General features: G+C 39.0%; 1 protein-coding gene across 1 annotated transcript in view; it reads right to left on the bottom strand.

Annotated features, from left to right (window-relative positions):
• Window positions 1–5064: 5064 nt before the first annotated feature.
• The window catches only part of RIPK4 (receptor interacting serine/threonine kinase 4), a 32721-nt gene continuing 18229 nt past the window's right edge, over window positions 5065–19556 (bottom strand). The window contains exons 2-8 of the mRNA XM_089508429.1: window positions 17483–17774; window positions 13373–13521; window positions 12255–12304; window positions 10973–11131; window positions 9701–9801; window positions 9352–9607; window positions 5065–7360 (exon numbers count right to left, since the gene is read on the bottom strand). Coding sequence (XP_089364555.1) covers window positions 6177–7360; window positions 9352–9607; window positions 9701–9801; window positions 10973–11131; window positions 12255–12304; window positions 13373–13521; window positions 17483–17774 — 2191 coding nt within the window. The 3' untranslated portion in view covers window positions 5065–6176. The remainder of the gene's footprint in view (window positions 7361–9351; window positions 9608–9700; window positions 9802–10972; window positions 11132–12254; window positions 12305–13372; window positions 13522–17482; window positions 17775–19556) is intronic.

Raw genomic sequence — 19556 nt, 5'->3', positions numbered from 1 at the left:
CCAGAGGAGGCAATTTTCAGGAATGCTTCTGAATAGTTCCTGAAAATCGCTTCCTCTGGGATGGATCAGGAATGGAATGGGAACTTCTGGCATTGGCGTCGGCAGCATTCCAGCATGCAGTAAAATGCGTCCCTTGCCCTATTCTGTTCCCATCCCGCTCCCTTTCGTTCCATACTGAGTCCATCCCTGGGGGCTGTGCAGTAACCTTATTAGATCAGGGACAAAGGCCATGACCATATATCATCTCTTTATCATATCAGTGGCACTGACTCCCAGTTTGCTTTTCACTGTATCTCAAGTTGCTGATTATGACTTTTCAAGGAAGAACTAGGCCTGGTACAGATGGACCCCGAAGGAATTTTTAGTGGTCCTTTTTTTTTTTGCATAGCCACGCCATGCAATTTGGTTGCTGTGGCGAGGCTACGCAGCAAAGAGAGGCAGCTCCCAGATGCCTCTTCCTGGCGCTCTGTACAGAGCCTTAGAGAAGAAAATGGTCCAGTTTAATTTCATGCAACTTTTACATAGCTTGATTTCATGATGGTTGCAACAATAATAAAAAATATACTGTTCTACACATACAAACACACATATACCTTAATGGGATGTGACATTTGACAGAAGTTTTCACAATTCCCTTTACAAAAAAAGAACTCCTAGGAGGGAGAATTGAATTGTTGTTGTTGTGTGCCTTCAAGTAACTTCCAACTTACAGTTACCTCAAGGCGAACTTGTCATGGGGTTTTCTTGGCAAGATTTGTTCAGAGGGCCAGTGAAGCTGAGAGTGTGTGACTTGTCCAAGGTCACCCAGCAGCTGAGTGGGGATTTAAGCTCTTGAAAATTGAGTTATAAATCTTTATTTAGAACCCAGTCTTCTTGACCATAGAGGCAGTAGTGTGATCACAACGAACCAACAGTCTATACCAGGTGTGGGCAAAGTGTAGCCCACAGGCTGCATGTGGCCCCCAGGCCATTATTGTACAGACCACCCCAAAATGGCTTCTAGGGGTATAGAACAGATTTCCACAATGTTTGGAAAATTCTTAGACACACACACCCTGGGAGGTATATACAAATTTTTGTTTCAAAATGACTAAAGATTCCCTCTAGGAGCCCAGGAAGGCTCCAGAATATGATGTGAATGCTTCCATGTCCCCTCGAGGGTGTTTGGGGGGTATTTGTAGGCAAAAAATGGAGGGGGGAGTGCAGCCCTCCAAAGGTCTCTTGGTGGGGCTAATGTAGCCCCCTGGTCATACACAGTTGTCCACCTCTGGTCTATAGAGGAAACTCATATTTGTTAAACTCTATAACATAAGCAGATTATGCAAATTTGCATGTCTTTAATAATTTTGTTTATATATCTGCTTTAAGTTTGTGGTGGAAAGAACAAGAACCATGTATACAGATTGCTAATGTATTCCTTTAACCTGTCTTCCAGCCTCTGGCTGTTGTTAATCCTATACTTTAGAGCAAGGAGGGGAAACTGTGGCCCTCCAGATGAATCTAGCCTATAAATACCTTTATCCCTAGCCAGCATAACCAATGGTAAGGGTTTATGGGAACTGCAGTAAAAAAACAAAATCTGGAAAGCCATAGTTGGCCACTCATGGTTTAGAATTTATCTTCATAACCTGGAGTACTAGAAACACACACATAAAAACTTGAACTTCATGTAGTGACAAAATAGCTAAGCAATGGCAAATTCTACATTTAGTTCCAAATACTTGCTTCTGCCATTACTGAATGGCAGGCAATCTGCCACCTTCTTCCTTCTCCAGTTCTGCCCAGCAACATACCTGTTATTCCATGCCTCCGCTTCACTTAGTCAGAGGGAACAGATTATACTGCATAGTTGAACTGCTGCCATGGAACAACAAGTTAGGATCTGTTCTATGTTCCATTATCTGCTCAAGCAGCTTTCTCTGTTATTATAGGCTTATTATTACGTTAGTGGTAAAAATAAATTCCTTCTTCTTCTTCTTGGTTCTGCATAGTTATATTAAAGGCTAAATCCACAAACTTAAATTGGTTGATGGTTGAAAAAGGAGACTTTGTATACTGAAACCAAAGCAGTCACATGGGTTGCAGCAGACTTGATCTCCTGAAAATTGGGATAAACAGACCACAGCCTTCATGTATGCTGATGACACAATCCTTATATCAAACAAGGATACAGGATTGTGATATGTGTCTGCTTCACACATTCTCTTCCTCTTGTTTTCTGGAGTTGGTCAACTTTAAATTAACTTTAGCCTATCTGGCACTGGCTTTGATGTAGGATGGCCTGGTCCTTTTCCAACATGCTTTGATTCCTGGGAAGGTTGGCTTAGAAATGCTGCATGCAAATAAGGATACAAAGAAGCCCTTTTTGATTACAAGTAACCCTTCCCCTGAAGAATATGGGTTGATTTTGCTACAGGATATACACTGTATCTAAGATAATTATGTCCAAAGATCTTCATGTTTTAGAAAGAAATACCATAATGCTGAGGAAAAATCCAGTATAAAAAAAAAAGTATTCATTTTCTTTTAGGGAGAAACCTTCTGCTGGAAAACTATGGCTGCATTTGCAGTGCAAAAATAATCCAGTTCGACACCGCTTTAATTGCCATGGCTCATTGCTATGGAACTCTGGGAAATTGTGAGACATTTAGCCTTCTCTTGTGTCACAACAAACCACAATTCCCATAATTCAAGAGTATTGAGCCATAGCAGTTAAACTGTGTCAAACTGGATTATTTCTGCACTGTGGATGCAGCCTATGATCATCAATTGTTTTGTTAGTCCCAATGACCCTAATCAAACATGTATGTAAATACCATTTACTGAGTGGGATGTAAGATTGCCAATAAGATTCAAGCTAATAGACCCATTATGTAATCTGCCCTCATGCAACTACAACTTGAGGAGAGAAATAATATTGTGGTTGCTGGCCCCATACCTCTTTACTCCTGCCATCCTCCATATGTTGGGAGGAAGGTGTGAAGTTGGGAGCTGATTATACATGTACAATATCCTCCCAAGATATATAGAATCCTGACTATGCACGGTCCAATTTCACATGGAAATCATGCTCCCTGTTTCAAACTATCATTCCCTTATGGATGGAGGGGGACTGGCAGGGAATGTGATGATGTGCAGGGCCACTGAGTACAACCTTATTCTTCTCACATGAGGGCAGAACACATTTATAAGCTCTCATATATACCCAAGGACCATGTCAACACACCTTCCATTAGTAAGACATTCATCTTTAATAAGTGGGTTCCCGGAGTACTATCAGCTTTTGTAACACTCTTCTCAACTGACAGCTTGAATAATAAAAAAGCTGTATAAATGGGCAGCTATTACGCTTTGTTCCTATAGGCCTCAGAACACGTAAACAGGCCTGCTGTTTGAACATGCTCTGGGTTCTCTGTGGCAACACGGAAGAATGTGGTTTTATTACTAACAACCCTGCAGGCAAATCTCAACCCTTTCATTCATGACTCCTCTGTTGCACAATCTTTACCAGAAAAACAAGATATACACAGTCTTGATGGGGGGGAGGATACATTTGCAGAGTAGTCTGTGGGTCTGTATAAGGTTCTAGGGCCAAAATTTTCTCACACTCAATCTATGCTGAAGCTGATGAATGAGGGGGGAATCTGTTGGAAAGCTGGGCTTTCCTCAAGACTGTCTTCTGCTCTCCAGAGTAAGGATGAGTGAAATGCTTTTTTTCCCAAACTACCCCACCTGTTATGTGAACACCCACCTTCCCTTCCAAATAAATTTGTCTTTCAAAGTTTGAAGTAGTCACTAAAATGAAATGCATTTTCTTCCACAGAGCTTTGCAAAATAAGGAACACACCCATTCATTATTCCTCCCTTAGTCATTCCTCTGTTGATATATGGTAGCCTTGCCAAATGTGGTGCATTTTCAAGTGTTTTGGAATGCAACTCCCATATGGATAACCCTTTTTTAATTCTGCCTTTGTTGAATTCATCTGTGGAGGGATTTTTCCAGCTACATCTATCTTCTGAATTAGCATGCTTGTACTTTCCTTCTCCTTTCTCTAAACAATTTGCATGTCTCAGTTTAGTGCTATTTTTTAAAAAAAAACTGAACAGTGCACAGAGCTCCTTTCAACCAAACAGCAGAAAAAATTTGGAAAGACTTTGAGTCTAGTCCAAGAGAGCCCCACCTGAGATCTATTATAACTGCTCTATTATAACATCAAAGGTATGTCAGTAATTTTTTTTTTGCTATCAACAATCCTTGCACAAAAGGAGTGAACAACATCATATAACCTGTTTAGGGAGCTAGTGGCATAGCATCAACTACATAGAGCAGTGCCTTTAAGAATTTCACCTGTCTCAGAAATTCACTGAGATGAGAACTAGCTCTGGAGCCAGTTGCCAATAGTAGTTCTTCTACAGGCCCATTCACATATGTATATTTCCTGCAGTAGGTACTGGTGTTCAATGGAAAAGCGAGTAATTTTAAAATGCATGTTGAAGTGCTTAGCTTTGTGGAACACATGCATGAAGTTGTGAAAGATCCCTGGAAAACACACACTGACAGGAAATTTAATCCTGCAAAATTGCCAGGGTGGCACCACTTTTTTAACTCACTTTAAATTTTAAAGCAAACAAAAAGGCTATAGCAAAGATAAAGGCAAGCTATAATTTGATTTTTTGTAATTACCAACTCCCTTTTCATTTCCAAAGTGTGTTGAAAGTTACATTTATAAATTAGTACCTCAGCATAGTATCTTGCTTTCTTCAGCCAATATTCCTGATTAGTCAGTAAAAAAAAATGAGAACGCTTGCTCCATCTGTTTCCCTACCCAGTAACTTATAGACCTGAAGTAAAGTATGTTTGTGAAAAGAGACACAGAGCTAGGTGTCTGCATGTGTGATGCTAAGTAAGCAAGATCAAGACTGTAAAATTGATTTTTGCCCCTGCTGCACAACTCTTGCACAACATAATGTATCTTAAGTCATTTTACAGGTGAAACAGAACTGTTTTATTGATAAAAGCAATCACAATTGAAAACAATGCAAATTATAAAAGGTGTATTAAAACATACCCAGATCTACACTTTCAATTTTCTGTAGTAGAAAAAGAAGATGTACAATGGACTGAAATACTATATACACAGTATATCTTTATATTAGTCTAACAAACACAGCAAATTCACCCAGAAGGCACTGCAGCACTGTATATGTGGTTCAGTAATTTACAACATTAAAAAAATGCTCTTAAGAAATTTATAGACTGCTAATTTATCTACTTTTTTGTTTTTTATGAATTGTGGACTTTTCCAGTCCACAAATATATGCATTTGTGCGCACACAGGACCCCCTTTGTGTTCTGCTCCATTCATTCACATTCACACATTTATACATACATACACACTGTATATATACACAAACTGGTATTGTGTATCAGAAATGAATTTCCATGCAATACTCCCCCATTCAATTAACATTTGGATGCTTGCAGCTCTTATTGCAAGCAGTGGCTGATGGTGATGATCATGGAAAAAGTGACCATATGACTGAACCGAAATGTGTGTCTTTGAAATTGGTAGTTCTTACATTTTTTTCCCAAGAACTTTTTTGCATCATGAAACTGAGATTTTGCTCCTAATATACATGGTTTAAGCATAACCACCCTTGTTATTTTTTCAAATGATCACACTGACCATGGAAGTATGGTAGAAAAATAAATTTCAGTAATATTCTAGTGATACTGAAATGATGTCTTTCCCATCACTTGTCTGAATAATTTTGATTGAAATATTAGATATTGAGTTTACACTGAAAGAGCTAAGTGTCCATTTAACCTTTTCTTAAAAAAAAAAAGGAAATAAAAAAGTTCATCCTCATCTAACCGTAGAGATCATTGGGCAAGGCCTCTCCTTTTCCTAAAGTACCAGGAAAGCACACTGCTGTCTCTATAAATGGCTTTCTCAACACTACCTTGCAAGGAAGACATTTGACTGTGCTCAACACATTGCAACTCCTGCTCCCATGCTTCCTTAATCTGTTAGGAATGTATTGCTGCATCAGCCATTAGCTTCTGCTTGGGTTCAAGCAGAACATAGCTGCAAAGTGGAGCAGACATTGTGCCACAATAGCTGCCAAAGGAACCTCTTCTCCATAGAGAAGATGAAGGACACAAAGAAGCACCCTTATGTTTCATTAAGTAGCATGACAGTAGCAACAGTAGCACTGCCCCCATTGTGTTGAACTAATTGTGGTCGGGTCTGAAATGCAATGCTTGTACCAGCAAGTGCCCCGTGCTTTAGCAAAAGTTCTACTGTGCATGTGTGTCCACCTCTTGCTGCCAGGTGGGAAGCCGTCAACCCTTCCTCATCAGGATCGTTGATGTTCTCCAGGTTGACAAGTTCCTTTGCCACTTCATCATGTCCATTTTCAGCAGCAAGGTGCAGTGCTGTCCTGTTTGAAGGGCCCCTGGCCATGACATCTGCCCCTTCCTCAATCAACAACTTGGTGGTGGATAAGTGGCCATTGCGTGCTGCCAGATGGAGTGCAGTACAGCCTTCCACTGTTGTTGCTTCTTTGTCTGCACCACGGTTGAGAAGAAGCCTTGAAGTACTGGTGTGACCGGTTTCGGCAGCTATGTGTAGAGCCGTTTGAAGAAACACATTTCTTATATTGACATCTGACTGCAGTTCTATGAGTATACGAGCAACTCTGTAATGGCCTCTCTGGGCTGCCAAGTGTAGTGGGGTCCTTCCATCTACTGTCTGTGCATTCACATTGACCCCTGGCTGTTTGGCCAGAAGCTTCACAATGGATAGGTGACCTTGCCAGGCAGCATAATGTAAAGGCACCCAGTCATCCTTTCCTTTGACATCGACATCGACCCCTCTTCTCAAGAAGATGCGTACTATGTTCTCTTGGCCATGCTGGCAGGCAACATGAATGGGAGCCCTTCCTTCAAAATCTATCTCATTTGGCAAAGCATTCTTCTCAAGCAGCATTCGTGTGCTCAGCTCATCCCCATTCTGGGCAGCAAAATGCAGGGCTGTCCACTGGTCCTCATCTTTAGCATTCACATTAATTTTTCTGGCCAGTAGTAGTTCAACAATGCTTTTATTCCTTTTTTCTACAGCTATGTGGAGGGGCGTAGAACCTTTCTTGTTGGTCAGATTGGGGCTGGCATTATACAGAAGGAGCCACTTGACACATTCTTCCTGGCCAGACTCAGCAGCCAAATGCAGAAGACTGTAGTTCCCATCCAAAACAAGGTCAACATCCTGAGGCTGAAGGATCTTCATCAGTTTGCCAGTGTCTCCAGAAGTGATTGCCTCAGCCAACTTTCTTTTCTGAATATCTGTTGAACCAATATCTGGAGAGGCAAAAATGAAACATTTACATACCATTATAATTAAATTTTTACATGTTATTACTGCCATCACAAAAAAAGTGCAGCAAACTAGGTAAAGAAAAAAAGTGGCAGCTCTACTGTCCATACTTCCAGTCAGGAAATTCAGAACAATGCTGAAGCATGTTTCCAACTCCTATCCTTTTTTTCATATTGGGCACATAATCTTACACAAGGTGGCTGGTACCAAACATACTGTATCCTGAGTGATCAGGTTATCAGATTTGTGATGTACTGATCATGTGGATTTCTGGAAACACAAGCACTAATATTAGTGAGTGAGGCATATGCATGCCTGTGGATACATAGAGTAAGGACTATTAGGTTTGTACATAACAGTATTCTTAGTACCCAAGTGCCTGCTCAATTTCAAAAGAAAAAAAGCACAAATGAGCATCTAGTTTCATAGAACAGACTTCACAAAGAACATTCTTAAATTTGCTTAAATGCAAATGAAAATCCTAATCTGAGTTTAAAACAGGAAGTACAAAACTGTTTTTACAAGCACAATGAGTATGTAGATGTGCTCTCCATGTGTTCAGCATAGCTTATTCTGAATTAAGTGTGCACAGGATAGAATGAAGGCAGAATTTATTATTATTGGAAGGCCCCAATGACAATAGCTGTCTCCGTATTGCTTAGTGCCTAATCAGTTAGTACACTTCTGACTGAAATTCATGAGGCAAGATCAAGGAATCTTGATGGTCCACTATTGCCAGATCATTTCAGGGAATAATCAGTTCTCCTCCACTCACTTGGTCTTAGTGGCAAGGGGTTGATTCTCCCTGACTCCCTTGTTCTGGAGTTCATGATGAAAATAAGTGTTTACCAACTGATCATCAAGCATTTGTATTAGAAGCACAGAGTTGGAAGAGACTACAAGGGCCATCCAGTCCATCCAGGAATACACAATCAAAGCACCCATGACAGATGGACATCCAGCCTCTTTCTGGAAATTTCCAAAGGAAGAGGCTCCATCACTCTCTGAGGCAGGGAGAGAATTATGTAGCCCTGCAAATGTAACTGGACTACAAGTCCTAGCAGCTGTGACCAACATAGCCAATGGTGAAGAATGTTGTAATCTGCAGTCAACAACATCTAGAGGGCTGCATAATTCACATCCCTTATGTATATTATGTACCTTGAAATATGACATGATTGGACCTTTCAGTACTGGAATATAACTTTGGCTATCCATTCTGTTGCAAATACTGGTGGTTTAAACTGAGCTTCTACGTCCATGAAAACTGCTACCAAGAACAAACGGGGAAAACCACATTAACAGCATACCATATGTTTGATACACAGAAGGTTCCAGGCTTGATACTATACCTCTGCCTGGAACTCAGAATTGTTGCCATGCTAGATAATGTTCGGCTAAATGGACAAATAGCTGCACCTAAAATAAGATCAGGGCTTTTATTTCCTCTGCATTTGTGGATGTGGTGCAGGTCAGAAAATGCATTCTCTGTAGTAACGTTCTAGTGACTCCCAGGATGTGCATCCTTTGGAAGAGCCTTGTAGTTTTTTGCTGTTGGCAGAATTTCAGTTGGTTTGCTGTCAACTGAACAAACTAAAAGCATAAATGCAAGAAAATGCTTTTGAAGAGCTTATCAATTTAACAAGGAAACTGTGTCAAGCTAAAGGGCTGTGGCTCCCTGGAAAACCTCTGAAAAAGGAGTACCAACTGACGTGCAAGTCCTGAGCTCAAAAAAGCTACTTTAGGAGCCTACAGTTCTCAGAATCTAACATGCTGGTTGGATGACTGGGGAAGTTGTAGCCCAAAGAGTAACTTTTCCAAGCCCTGGACTTGTGTATCAGATGCAACATCCCAATGTATTGACACAGATGATCTACACAGGGTCAGAATGCAGACAGACCAAGAAGAAGGACCGTCACTGGAATGACATCTAATATTGGCCTTAAATTGCATGAAAAATCTATAAAGCTCTTACCACTTCCAGAATTCTCCCTCTCAAAGGACAGCGACAGGGAACCTCGTGAAGAAAAGGCAGAGTCTACAGAGGATACTCCTGAAAGCCTCTTGTCACTGGAAGCAAGCCTTGATTCAGAAGCACTACGGCTGAGCTCTTCAGGCTGTTGTGTCTGTGAAATTCCAGAATCCAATTGAGACAACAACTCAGAAAGACTGTAATCCTTAGCTGACACAGGACCAGCCCCTTGCTTTAGCTGGGATAGCCCTGGAATCTCCTGGAACAGAAGACATAAAAGTATTAGTCAAATATTAATCAAGAGGAAAGACACCAAAAATATCATCTCCTTCCATTTTAAATACATGCTTACCTTGGGATAGGCTTGAGTAGTCTTAACATCCTCTTGGACCATCATTTCTTTGTTTTCATTCTCTGGTTTTTCACAGAGGTCTTCTGTTTCAGAGGTAATTTCTTCAGAATCAAAATAAATGAAGAAAAGGATGAAATTCATACTAGAAGAAGTTGGACAGAAAATATTTTCTTACACAGCACAGTATCCATTAGAATAAGCAAGCTACTTGGGGGACAGACAGACAGATAGATAGATACTGTGTGGATAAAGGCTTAATAGCTTTGTTTGGGTGTAAGAAGAAGATTGCACTTGCATGTTGGGTCAACCACAGCCTTTGCACAAAGCTACATAATATGGGGTATGTTTACACCTTGGCTTCTGGACCAAACAATCCAGATGGTAAAACATGGGAGGCCCAACTCCCACTGTTCCAGACAATTCCCCCCCCCCCCCCCAAAATATATATTTTTACTTCATCAGTGGTGAAGAAAATCTCATAATTTCTACACTACCAATGTCATATTATGTAACCATAAAAACAATTTAGCGGAAATTCAAATATGTCAGTTGCACAACTTGACAGGATGTAGAGCAATGTTCAGATTTGTCACCAGGAACAAATATGATATGCTGAGTAAAGGATCTGTACTTTTCAGCTCATTCATACATGCACACATTTTATGCACTGAAATGCCTTCAAGCCCTGTCAAGTGTAATATATTTTTTGCAAAAACACAATCAAGACTTTTCTGGCTTTTATCCAAAAAAACAAGAGAACTGTCAAAGTTTAACCACAGAAGATTCTAGCAGACTCTTTTAATGTACTCAAATGCCAAATTAATCCTTCACTGAACTTTCAGAACCATGCTACCTCTTTAAACCATTTTTTTAATGTCAGTCAAAAGGTGACATTGTGTACACTCAAAGAGAGATATTTTGTACCATGATATGAAATGGAATCTAATGGTTTTGCACTGGATCAATAAATCTCTCACAGTCAGATTCTACAGATTAGAGCATTCATGCTAGGGAACAATTTGGGGGATTAAGTACATCAGGACACAGTTCACATTTATATCTACACATGCTCATGATGAGACATGTTCTTTTATAACACTCCTCTGTAAGGAGGAAGTTCCGCACAGCATAACTGTTACAAAACCGTGGGTTGTGTATGCTTTGCATTCATTTTTACAAGATTTTGGTGGAGTGCCACTAGGGATTAATATAGTCCTGAACACTGAAATGACTCACTCATTTGCAAAGAGTCACATTAGAAGAAAAATGTACCTTGAAATGTTGGCCTTTTGCTAGGGTCATCTTGCCAGCACTTTTGCATCAGTTTGATCAAGTTATTACATGCACGAGGTCTGGATTTAGAAATAGCTGGTAGTTCTGGGCGGTGGCCATTAACAACTTTCACCATGATGTGTAGAATGTTATTCTCTTCTGCAAAGAAAAAGCACCAATTAACATCACTCTGAATATGAACACACTTGCAACTATTCAACTAGTCTCCTCTTGTCTTTTAGGTTTCTCTCTCATAGGAAAATCTACATTAAAGCTGCCTACAGATGCTATTCTTTAACACCCAACAAGTTGGGAAACTATGGTGCCCATATATTGCTGGATTACAACCCCATGATCCATCACCATTGATTATACTAGCCAGAAAATTGTAGTCTAATATCATCTGGACACAAGCCAAAAGTATCCATCCCTTCCTTAAATAAACATAACATGCTCTTTTCCAACAGGTGGGGTATTTTTGTCAGCCTAGTCTATGAAAGCAACAACAACAACACAGTTAAATAGAATACAATAGCACACCTTAAATATCTCTATAAGGAATAATTTTAGTTTTGAAGTATGGAAGAGGCACCCAATGATACAATTCTCCTTTTTTTAAAAACAGCAACTGCAGGTCAGTTATCATCATGCTCAGTATCTTATACTGTAGTCAACTCTGAATCTCTTTATATAAATCACATCATGCAAGAAACTTTCTGCAGTCTACTGATTCTTTGGGTTGTACTCTGAATTGCTTCACTATTGGGGGATTGAGGGTTGCATTCATGGCTCTATCTGGCAGGCAAGGGTTAAACTCTGTGACTCTTCAGACCCTTACAAGTATCATATTAGTATGACTCAAAACACACTGTAGACATAATCCAGTTTGAAACCACTTTAATTGCTCTGGTTCAATGTTAGGGAATTCTGGGAACTGAAGTTTTGGTGAGACATGTAGCCTTCTCTGTCAGAGAGCTCTGGTGCCACAATAAGCTACAATTCCCAGGATTTCCTTGGACTGAACTAGGGCAGCTAAAGCAGTCTCAAACTGAATTATGTATGGCTTTCAATGCAGGAAGAGTAGCTGAGCATTCTTCAAAACTATCCCTGGACATAGACAATAGTTTAAGCACCTGGAATAGATTTTATCTGTCAGCAATAAAAGAGGTTAGGTATATTGAAGGCTAACCACATCACAACAGGCACACTCATTTGAGGAGGAGTTGTGTTTGATGTTTCCATCTAATACATGATTCATATAAACATGTATTTACTGGCTTACCTGAAAAGGGCTTCTTCTGTGTGAGAACTCCCCAGATAACAATGGAAAAGCTGCAAAACAATCATTCACTGATGTTAACTTTACGACAAAGTGACACAACTGTGTTGTTGTTTTACTGTTATGGAGACTAGTGCCTAGGTTCTAATCATGTAAGAACATCAGCTACATGATTAGAAGCAATGCCAGAACATGGATAGATTCTTAAAACATTCAAAAGGAGAACTAGAGCTATCTAGTCTAATGTTGTATTTCCAACAAGACAAGTATCCAATGGCCATTTACAAGCAAGGCCAGAGAGTAATATTCACCCTAATTGTTCCAATTATCTTTCTATGAATTGATATGATCCTTTAAAAAACCTTCTAAGCTAAGATTCATCATCATACTGTATCTTGTGAAACAAATAAACCATGCATGCATTGTGTACATGTTTCCCCTTTGTCCTGAATCTAGAGTTAATAAAATTCACCGAGAGGCAATAAAAGGCTATGAGTTACAGAAAGTGACATTACTCAAGCTATATCACTTTGTCTCCTACATTCCACTACCTGACAAGTCACGACCTCCCACTGATGGCTCCCAGACAGTTTGGGAATGACTGGTCTTAACTGCACACTGAGATGTTTATCAAGAAAAATGAAAGCAGCCATCGAACTGGTGAACAGCCCCTTGGTATCAAAGGGTGCCTGTATATCCTGCCTGGACAATCTGTAGTCAATTGTCTTTTGGCTGGCCCTACGTGCATCATAACCATTGGAACAATGTTCTGACACAAAGTGCAAGCTATGCTCTGAATGTCTTTCAGGTGGGTAGCATATCAACAAGGGGGACTTTAAACACATATGCCAGCTACAGCTTAACAACTCATAATGAGACCATTATGCGCAAAAGCTGGAGGAACTTCTTTAGATCTCTTCTCCGAGATTTTATTGGGCTGGCCTAGTTCTACATTTGTTGATACTGAACTCTAATGTAACAGTTCAAGCAAAACATGCCTTAAATTGATACATTTCAGAATTTAGTAAAGATTTTCCCAAGCAGTTCCACCAGATTTGGTTAGCTACTACTGGTAAGAAATAGGAACAGAGAAGAAAGGAAGAAAAAGATGGGGTACTAACCTGTAGACATCATGCTTGGTATCAAAGTATCTGTTCTTCTCTTTAATGCGTTCTGGAGGAAGATATGCGATGGTGCCACATAGTCCATCCATGCTGAGATCATGAGAATGTGAAAGGCCATTGCATTTGGCTAATCCAAAGTCTGAAATCTGATGAAACAGCAAAAGGTTCTAACTAAACAGTCTCCAAAATAATTGCTCCATGTGCAAGGTTCTTTTACTTAGAAGCTTAAATTTACAACTTTCTTCTATTATATCCCTAAATTACAGTTTATAACTGGCACTTGGAAATGTGAAGCAAATAAAAAAAAATCTGAGACACTCTAGAGCAGGGCATGTTATTTTTATCCAATAAAAGCAACACACCAAAAAACCCAAGCAGATTTTAGAAATTGCATCGGCCTATAATAGCTACTGATCAAACCAATGCTGCCCAAAGAGTCATTTTGTGGAAGCTTTTTGGGTGAGCTAATAAAAATTGTGTGAACATATTTGGCTTTTGTTCAATTAGTGATGCATATGCTTCTCCCCAATGAGGATACTCTGGAATAAATAATTTCAAGACACATCCTCCCCAATTTCTCTTAATGCCCAAATAGCAGAGAGGGCATTATGAGAAACTGAGCATTATGAGAAATTGGGGAGGACGTGTCATGGACATTATAAGAAATTAGGGAGGTGAATCTGAAGGTGGCAACCTGAGGGAGCAACCCTAACTCAGGTATTTCAGCTGGGTTAGAGTACATATCTGAAGAGCATCATAGTGTAGTGGTTTGAGTGCTGGACTAGAATTCTGGTTCAAACCCCACTTGGCCATGGACACCTACTGGGCAACCTTGAGCAAGTCACACTCTCTCAGCTCAGAGTAAGGCAACAGCATATCCCTTCTGAACAAATCTTGCCAAAAACAAAACAAAACAAAACCCTGTGATAGGTTCACCTTAGGGTTTCCTTAAGTCAGAAATGGCTTGAAAGCACACAGCAACCAAATCACAGCTATAGCTTCTAAAACCAATGTTTCTTGTCTCTCAAAACAAATATGCATTTCAGAAAAGCTAAAAAGATTTCAGCAGGGACTGGATGGTTTGATGAAAGAGTTGTCAAAGGAGCATGACAATTTCTACCTATAGCATAAGTGTGAGCAAGAGCAGAAAGTCCAAGCAGCTAGTTTCTGCCTCTGGGACACTTCCACTGGCTGCATGGACTGCAAAAATGCCCTGCCAAACCCCAAGACAAAGGTAGCTGAAAGTTTACTTCTGGATTGGGAAACAGGAATTTATTGATATTGATGGGGATGCAACCTATGTAAAGGGTGAATGGCCACTTTTGTAGGACTCCAGGAAAGGAAGACAGGCTGACTGATTTTAGTAATTAGGAAAATGGCAGCATGGGAAGTCTGGAGGGGCTAAAGGATGCAAGATCAGCACATCAAAGCACATATAAAGATATAAAGTTTCTGGAAATATTAAGACTTTTTCTAAAGCAAACATGTGTATGACTGACTCGTTAAAAGAAAAGGAACTATAAGGCACTGAGAAAAGGAAATGAATGAATTTCCTATTAAAGATCATTTTACTTTGATTCGTAAATTGTCAGCTCTGAAGTTAAAGACAGGCAGCATGTTATAAGCACCCTGCACTACCACAAACCTTGGTACTTTGTGGCATCTGAGGAAGTAGATTCAAGCTACCAGCATCATTTTTCAGTTAGTCTCAAAGATTCTATAAGACTCTTTTGCACACTGATTTTTCCAGACTAACACAGCTATGTCTTTAAATTCTTGTACATACAACTTTTAAAGGTTAGTCTGATGGGACAAGCATCCTTATGGGATGAACTAGACGTGGAGAAGCTGTGGCCTTCCACATGTTGATAAACAAAATTAACTCCTATCACACCTCACTGCAAACCAGTCTGACAGGGACTGATGGAAACTGGAGTCCAACAACTTCCAGAGGGCCACAACCGCCTACTCCAGACCAGGGGTAAATTCAAAATAATAATAATAATAATAATAATAATAATAATAATAATAGTAATAATAATAATTTATTTATATTTTTCGCCTCTCCCTTCAGATCAAGATGGGATTACAGCAGTTAAAACAACAATACAAATTACAATTGTTCAATAAAATCACAACAATTATTACATTATTAATAAAAAGCTGAGTTGCCACCTGTTTTCCATTCTGTTTTCATCAAGAGTATGGATTATTCTGAATTAATCTTAAACTTAAATGTGAAGAACAAAATAAATCAGTGTGAGCGAGTAAATATACTCAACTTGAAATGGCAACAAGCAACTAGCAAAAGTAGTTAGCCACAGAAAGTGAAAAAGGAAGGGAGGCAGGGGTAGGAAAACATTCAGTATATTTATTCCTGAATTTAAGTACACAAACACATCCTAACTTCATATGTTTTTAAAGAGAGGGATTACAGAAGCCTGAATTCAAGGCTCCATTAAATTATAGGGAAGTGGGAGTGGGAACACAGATGAAATTAATACTGGATAAACAACCAAAACAGATATATTTTAAGATATGAGTTGAGGAAGGTTTTCCCCCCTGCTCTCACAGACTGAGTGACAAACTATCTTACTGTCAAAAACTGCCTTTTGTTCTCAGCTAAAGATGACCAGGCACAACCCAAGAATCTGAAAGAAAGCAGTTGTGCCCTCAAATTTTGTGTAGCATGCTTTTTCACTTTGAATTATTGGGCTAGCATTTGAAACAGTTTTGTTTTTGTTTTGTATTTTTGGAATGCAGTGCCCAGAATCCCCCAGTCACCATTCTCAAGTTACAAAACATACCCTCCAAAAATTGGCAGCAACTTTTAACAACTAAAACACAGGAATGTGCCTTGAGGACCTTCCAGTATTTTGGCAAGAAAGGGATGTTCTGGAAGGAGATTTTGTGGCTTTAAAGAAATTTAGTTATACAGCCCTTGGTAACATCAGTGGCAGCCATTAAATTAGGTTCCAAAAGTCACCCTCTAACATGCTTATGTAATGATGGAACAGAATCAAACACAGTGACTCAGTATCTGGACACTGAGGTAGTCCATTAAATGAATCTTTTAAAACCTAACTCTGTGACCATCCCACCCACCCACACATACTTTGCATAAAACTCAAAGCTTTATTCAAGTGCTACTACTATCAGTATGCACATTTCCATCTAATTAAGAATCAGGGACAACTAAACAACCTGGTACCCTCTGTGGGACCAGAATCTGTGGGTACTGAGGGCTGACTGTACTTCCCATTGGAGATGTTAAAAGTCCAAAAAGATACAGGAGGAAAAATGGTTTTGTGAGTGTTAAAGAAGGGGTGAATGGATACAAGGCCATCCGGATTTATCCAAAAACAATTTTTCAATATTTCCAGAGGAAATATCGGAAACATTGGTGAAATGGGTGGATACAGAATAAATGTTTTCTATTCTATATCAGTGAAATGCTTTTTTTAAAAACAAGGATTTAGTCACTTAACATGCCAGGAACTGCATAGTATGTAAGATCTATAGAATCAGAGAACGCTAATTAGAGAATGCTATATATTAAACAAAGAAATGCAGAATGCAGATCTGCACCTACTGGGTGCGTCCATATTCATGGGGGATCATCCCACAGGTTTTCATAGCTTGTGATAATACACTATTGAAGCATTCAGTGTTTTCCATATTGAGTTATATTATATCCAAATATGCTTCCAGCCCAGTCCTCAAGATTGTGACTGTTTATTCCTTACAAACTGCTGGTTTTAAAAATGTATATATTGTTTAATCTTGTTTTAACTTTTGTATTTTGTGAATTGTTAACAATGTGTTTTTAACTTCTTGTAAACAGCTTTAAGTCCTGAACTGAGAAAAAGGTAGGAGAATAAATACAATTCTTATTATTTCTTATTATAATTATCATCAGCATCATCTGGGGTATACTTGTAAAGTGATTAAACTACTAACTGAATTTTGAATTCCCAACAGAAAAAAAGCATCATGTTGAAACCTTTGAATAAAACATCCTGTATTATGACAGGATCCGTCATTGTCATCTCACCCTGAACCTGACAGCAAAAATTGTAGATCAAAAAGTGAAGGTTTGTGACATACCTTGACATGATAATGGGCATCAAGCAGTATATTTGCTGGCTTAAGGTCCAGATGGAGCAGAGGTGGGGACATACAATGCAGAAAGTTCATGCCCACAGCCGTCTCATGAATAATTCGGAAGCGTAGCTCCCAAGGCAGTGGTTCTGAGGCCAGCAGCTTTTCCAGTGATCCTGTCTCCATGTATTCCATGACCAAGCCCACAGGTTCCTTACATATGCCATAAACAGGAAGAATGTAGCGAAATTTTGCCATTTCCATTTTCTTGGCTTCTTCCAGCAGTTCCATACGCTCCCTAGAAAGAAAAGATATAAATAAAGGTTAATAATAATAATAATAATCAAATAAGGAAATCTAGTTTATTTTCAATCAAAGGAGTTTTAGCCATTTGTTAATGTTAATAGTTTGCATGGGATTTTCTCACATTTAACTCAAGTGCAATGCAGAGAGAGGTTCATGCATATTCACTCTTGATATTACCACCATGGGTCACACTAAGGAACAGGAGAACCAACATTTGCACATATAGCTTCAAACAGGACTTCACAAACTTCAAAGAGGTGAATTTCTAAACCACTTTCATTATGACAAAAACATCCTTCTTCCCCTGATACCAGAGAAGCTGATAGACAGAAAGCTACTATCACTCAGCAATTAAAGGCCCTTTCCAGCTATTCCATCCTTTCTTTCTGATAAGGACAGAAAAGATAGTGACAAAACTCAATGGGACTATTAAAACAAAGAAGACACAAAGTATAGTGCAACTGAAAACTTGCATTAATGAGGCAGTGCAATTACACAATAAAGATCTCATTCAGAAACAGTCTAGGGGTTATCAGCACAACAACAACCCTGCGACTTCAGATCTATTTATTTAGTTATTTTACCTATTTATATCCCATCTTTCTCCCAAAAATACACTCACATCAGATTAAAAATGATACAAATACTCAATTATAAAATATTTTTAAAGAATTGAACAATAAAAAATTAAACATTAAAAACACTACAGTTAATTTAAAAACAATATAAAAACCTTAAAAACAGCATTGCACAGCATTTAAAGCCCATCCCAGTCAGTTTCTAAAAGCCTGATGATACAAACAATGTTTTAACTTGGTGTCTAGAAGGAAAGCAAAGACGGGGCCATCCTGACCTCCATAAGGAAGGGGTTTCAAAGTCTGGGAGTAGCCACCAAGATCTTTCCAGATCTTACAGTTCTAATAGGCCCATAAAAGGATATATGATCCTTCAAATAACTTTATTTATTTATTTAATTTATGTGCCAACTTTATCCCAGAAGGAACTCAAGGCGGCTACCAAGCATTTATCAGGTTTTTTAATGAAGGGGTTGGTAATACCATCAAAATTATTGCACAATTGTAAATTAACTGGCAACTTAAAATGAGGTTAGTGAAGCATTTTAATTTTATTGGAGGGCCAACTATCATTGTGCTTCCAAAGCTCTGACTTTTAACATCTTATGATACAAATTATGAGAATTATGCAGAATTGGAAACTGTGTACACTTTATGAAGTCAAAGCCACCCATTAAATGGGCTTTCTAAAGAAAACACGGGGGAACAGAATAATTATTACTAATTACTAACAGGATGATTATTATTATTACTAATCTTAAATCATTTATAGACAGATTTAGAATATACACTGCAATTTCAGATCATAACTAATCATCCTATTGTCCAGAGAGCACAAAGAGGCACAAAGGGTAGGCAGCTAGAATATCATAAAACTATCAAATTACAGACCTTGCAGAGAACATGAAATATGCAACATGCTATTGAATTTTATCTGCACTGGCATGAAAAATTTAAAACACAGAACTCAAGATCATAGAATCATAGAATCGTAGAGTTGGAAGAGACCACTAGGGCCATCCAGTCCAACCCCCTGCCATGCAGGAAATCCAAATCAAAGCATCCCTGACAGATGGCCATCCAGCCTCTGTTTAAAGACCTCCAAGGAAGGAGATTCTATCACCTTCCGAGGAAGTGCATTCCACTGTCGAACAGCCCTTACTGTCAGGAAGTTCCTCCTAATGTTCAGGTGGAATCTC

Source organism: Sceloporus occidentalis, unplaced genomic scaffold, assembly GCF_023333645.1.
Source record: "Sceloporus occidentalis isolate IW3139 unplaced genomic scaffold, rSceOcc1.0.p SCAF_2, whole genome shotgun sequence".
Lineage (NCBI taxonomy): Eukaryota > Metazoa > Chordata > Lepidosauria > Squamata > Phrynosomatidae > Sceloporus > Sceloporus occidentalis.
This window is presented reverse-complemented; position numbering and strand designations above follow the sequence as displayed.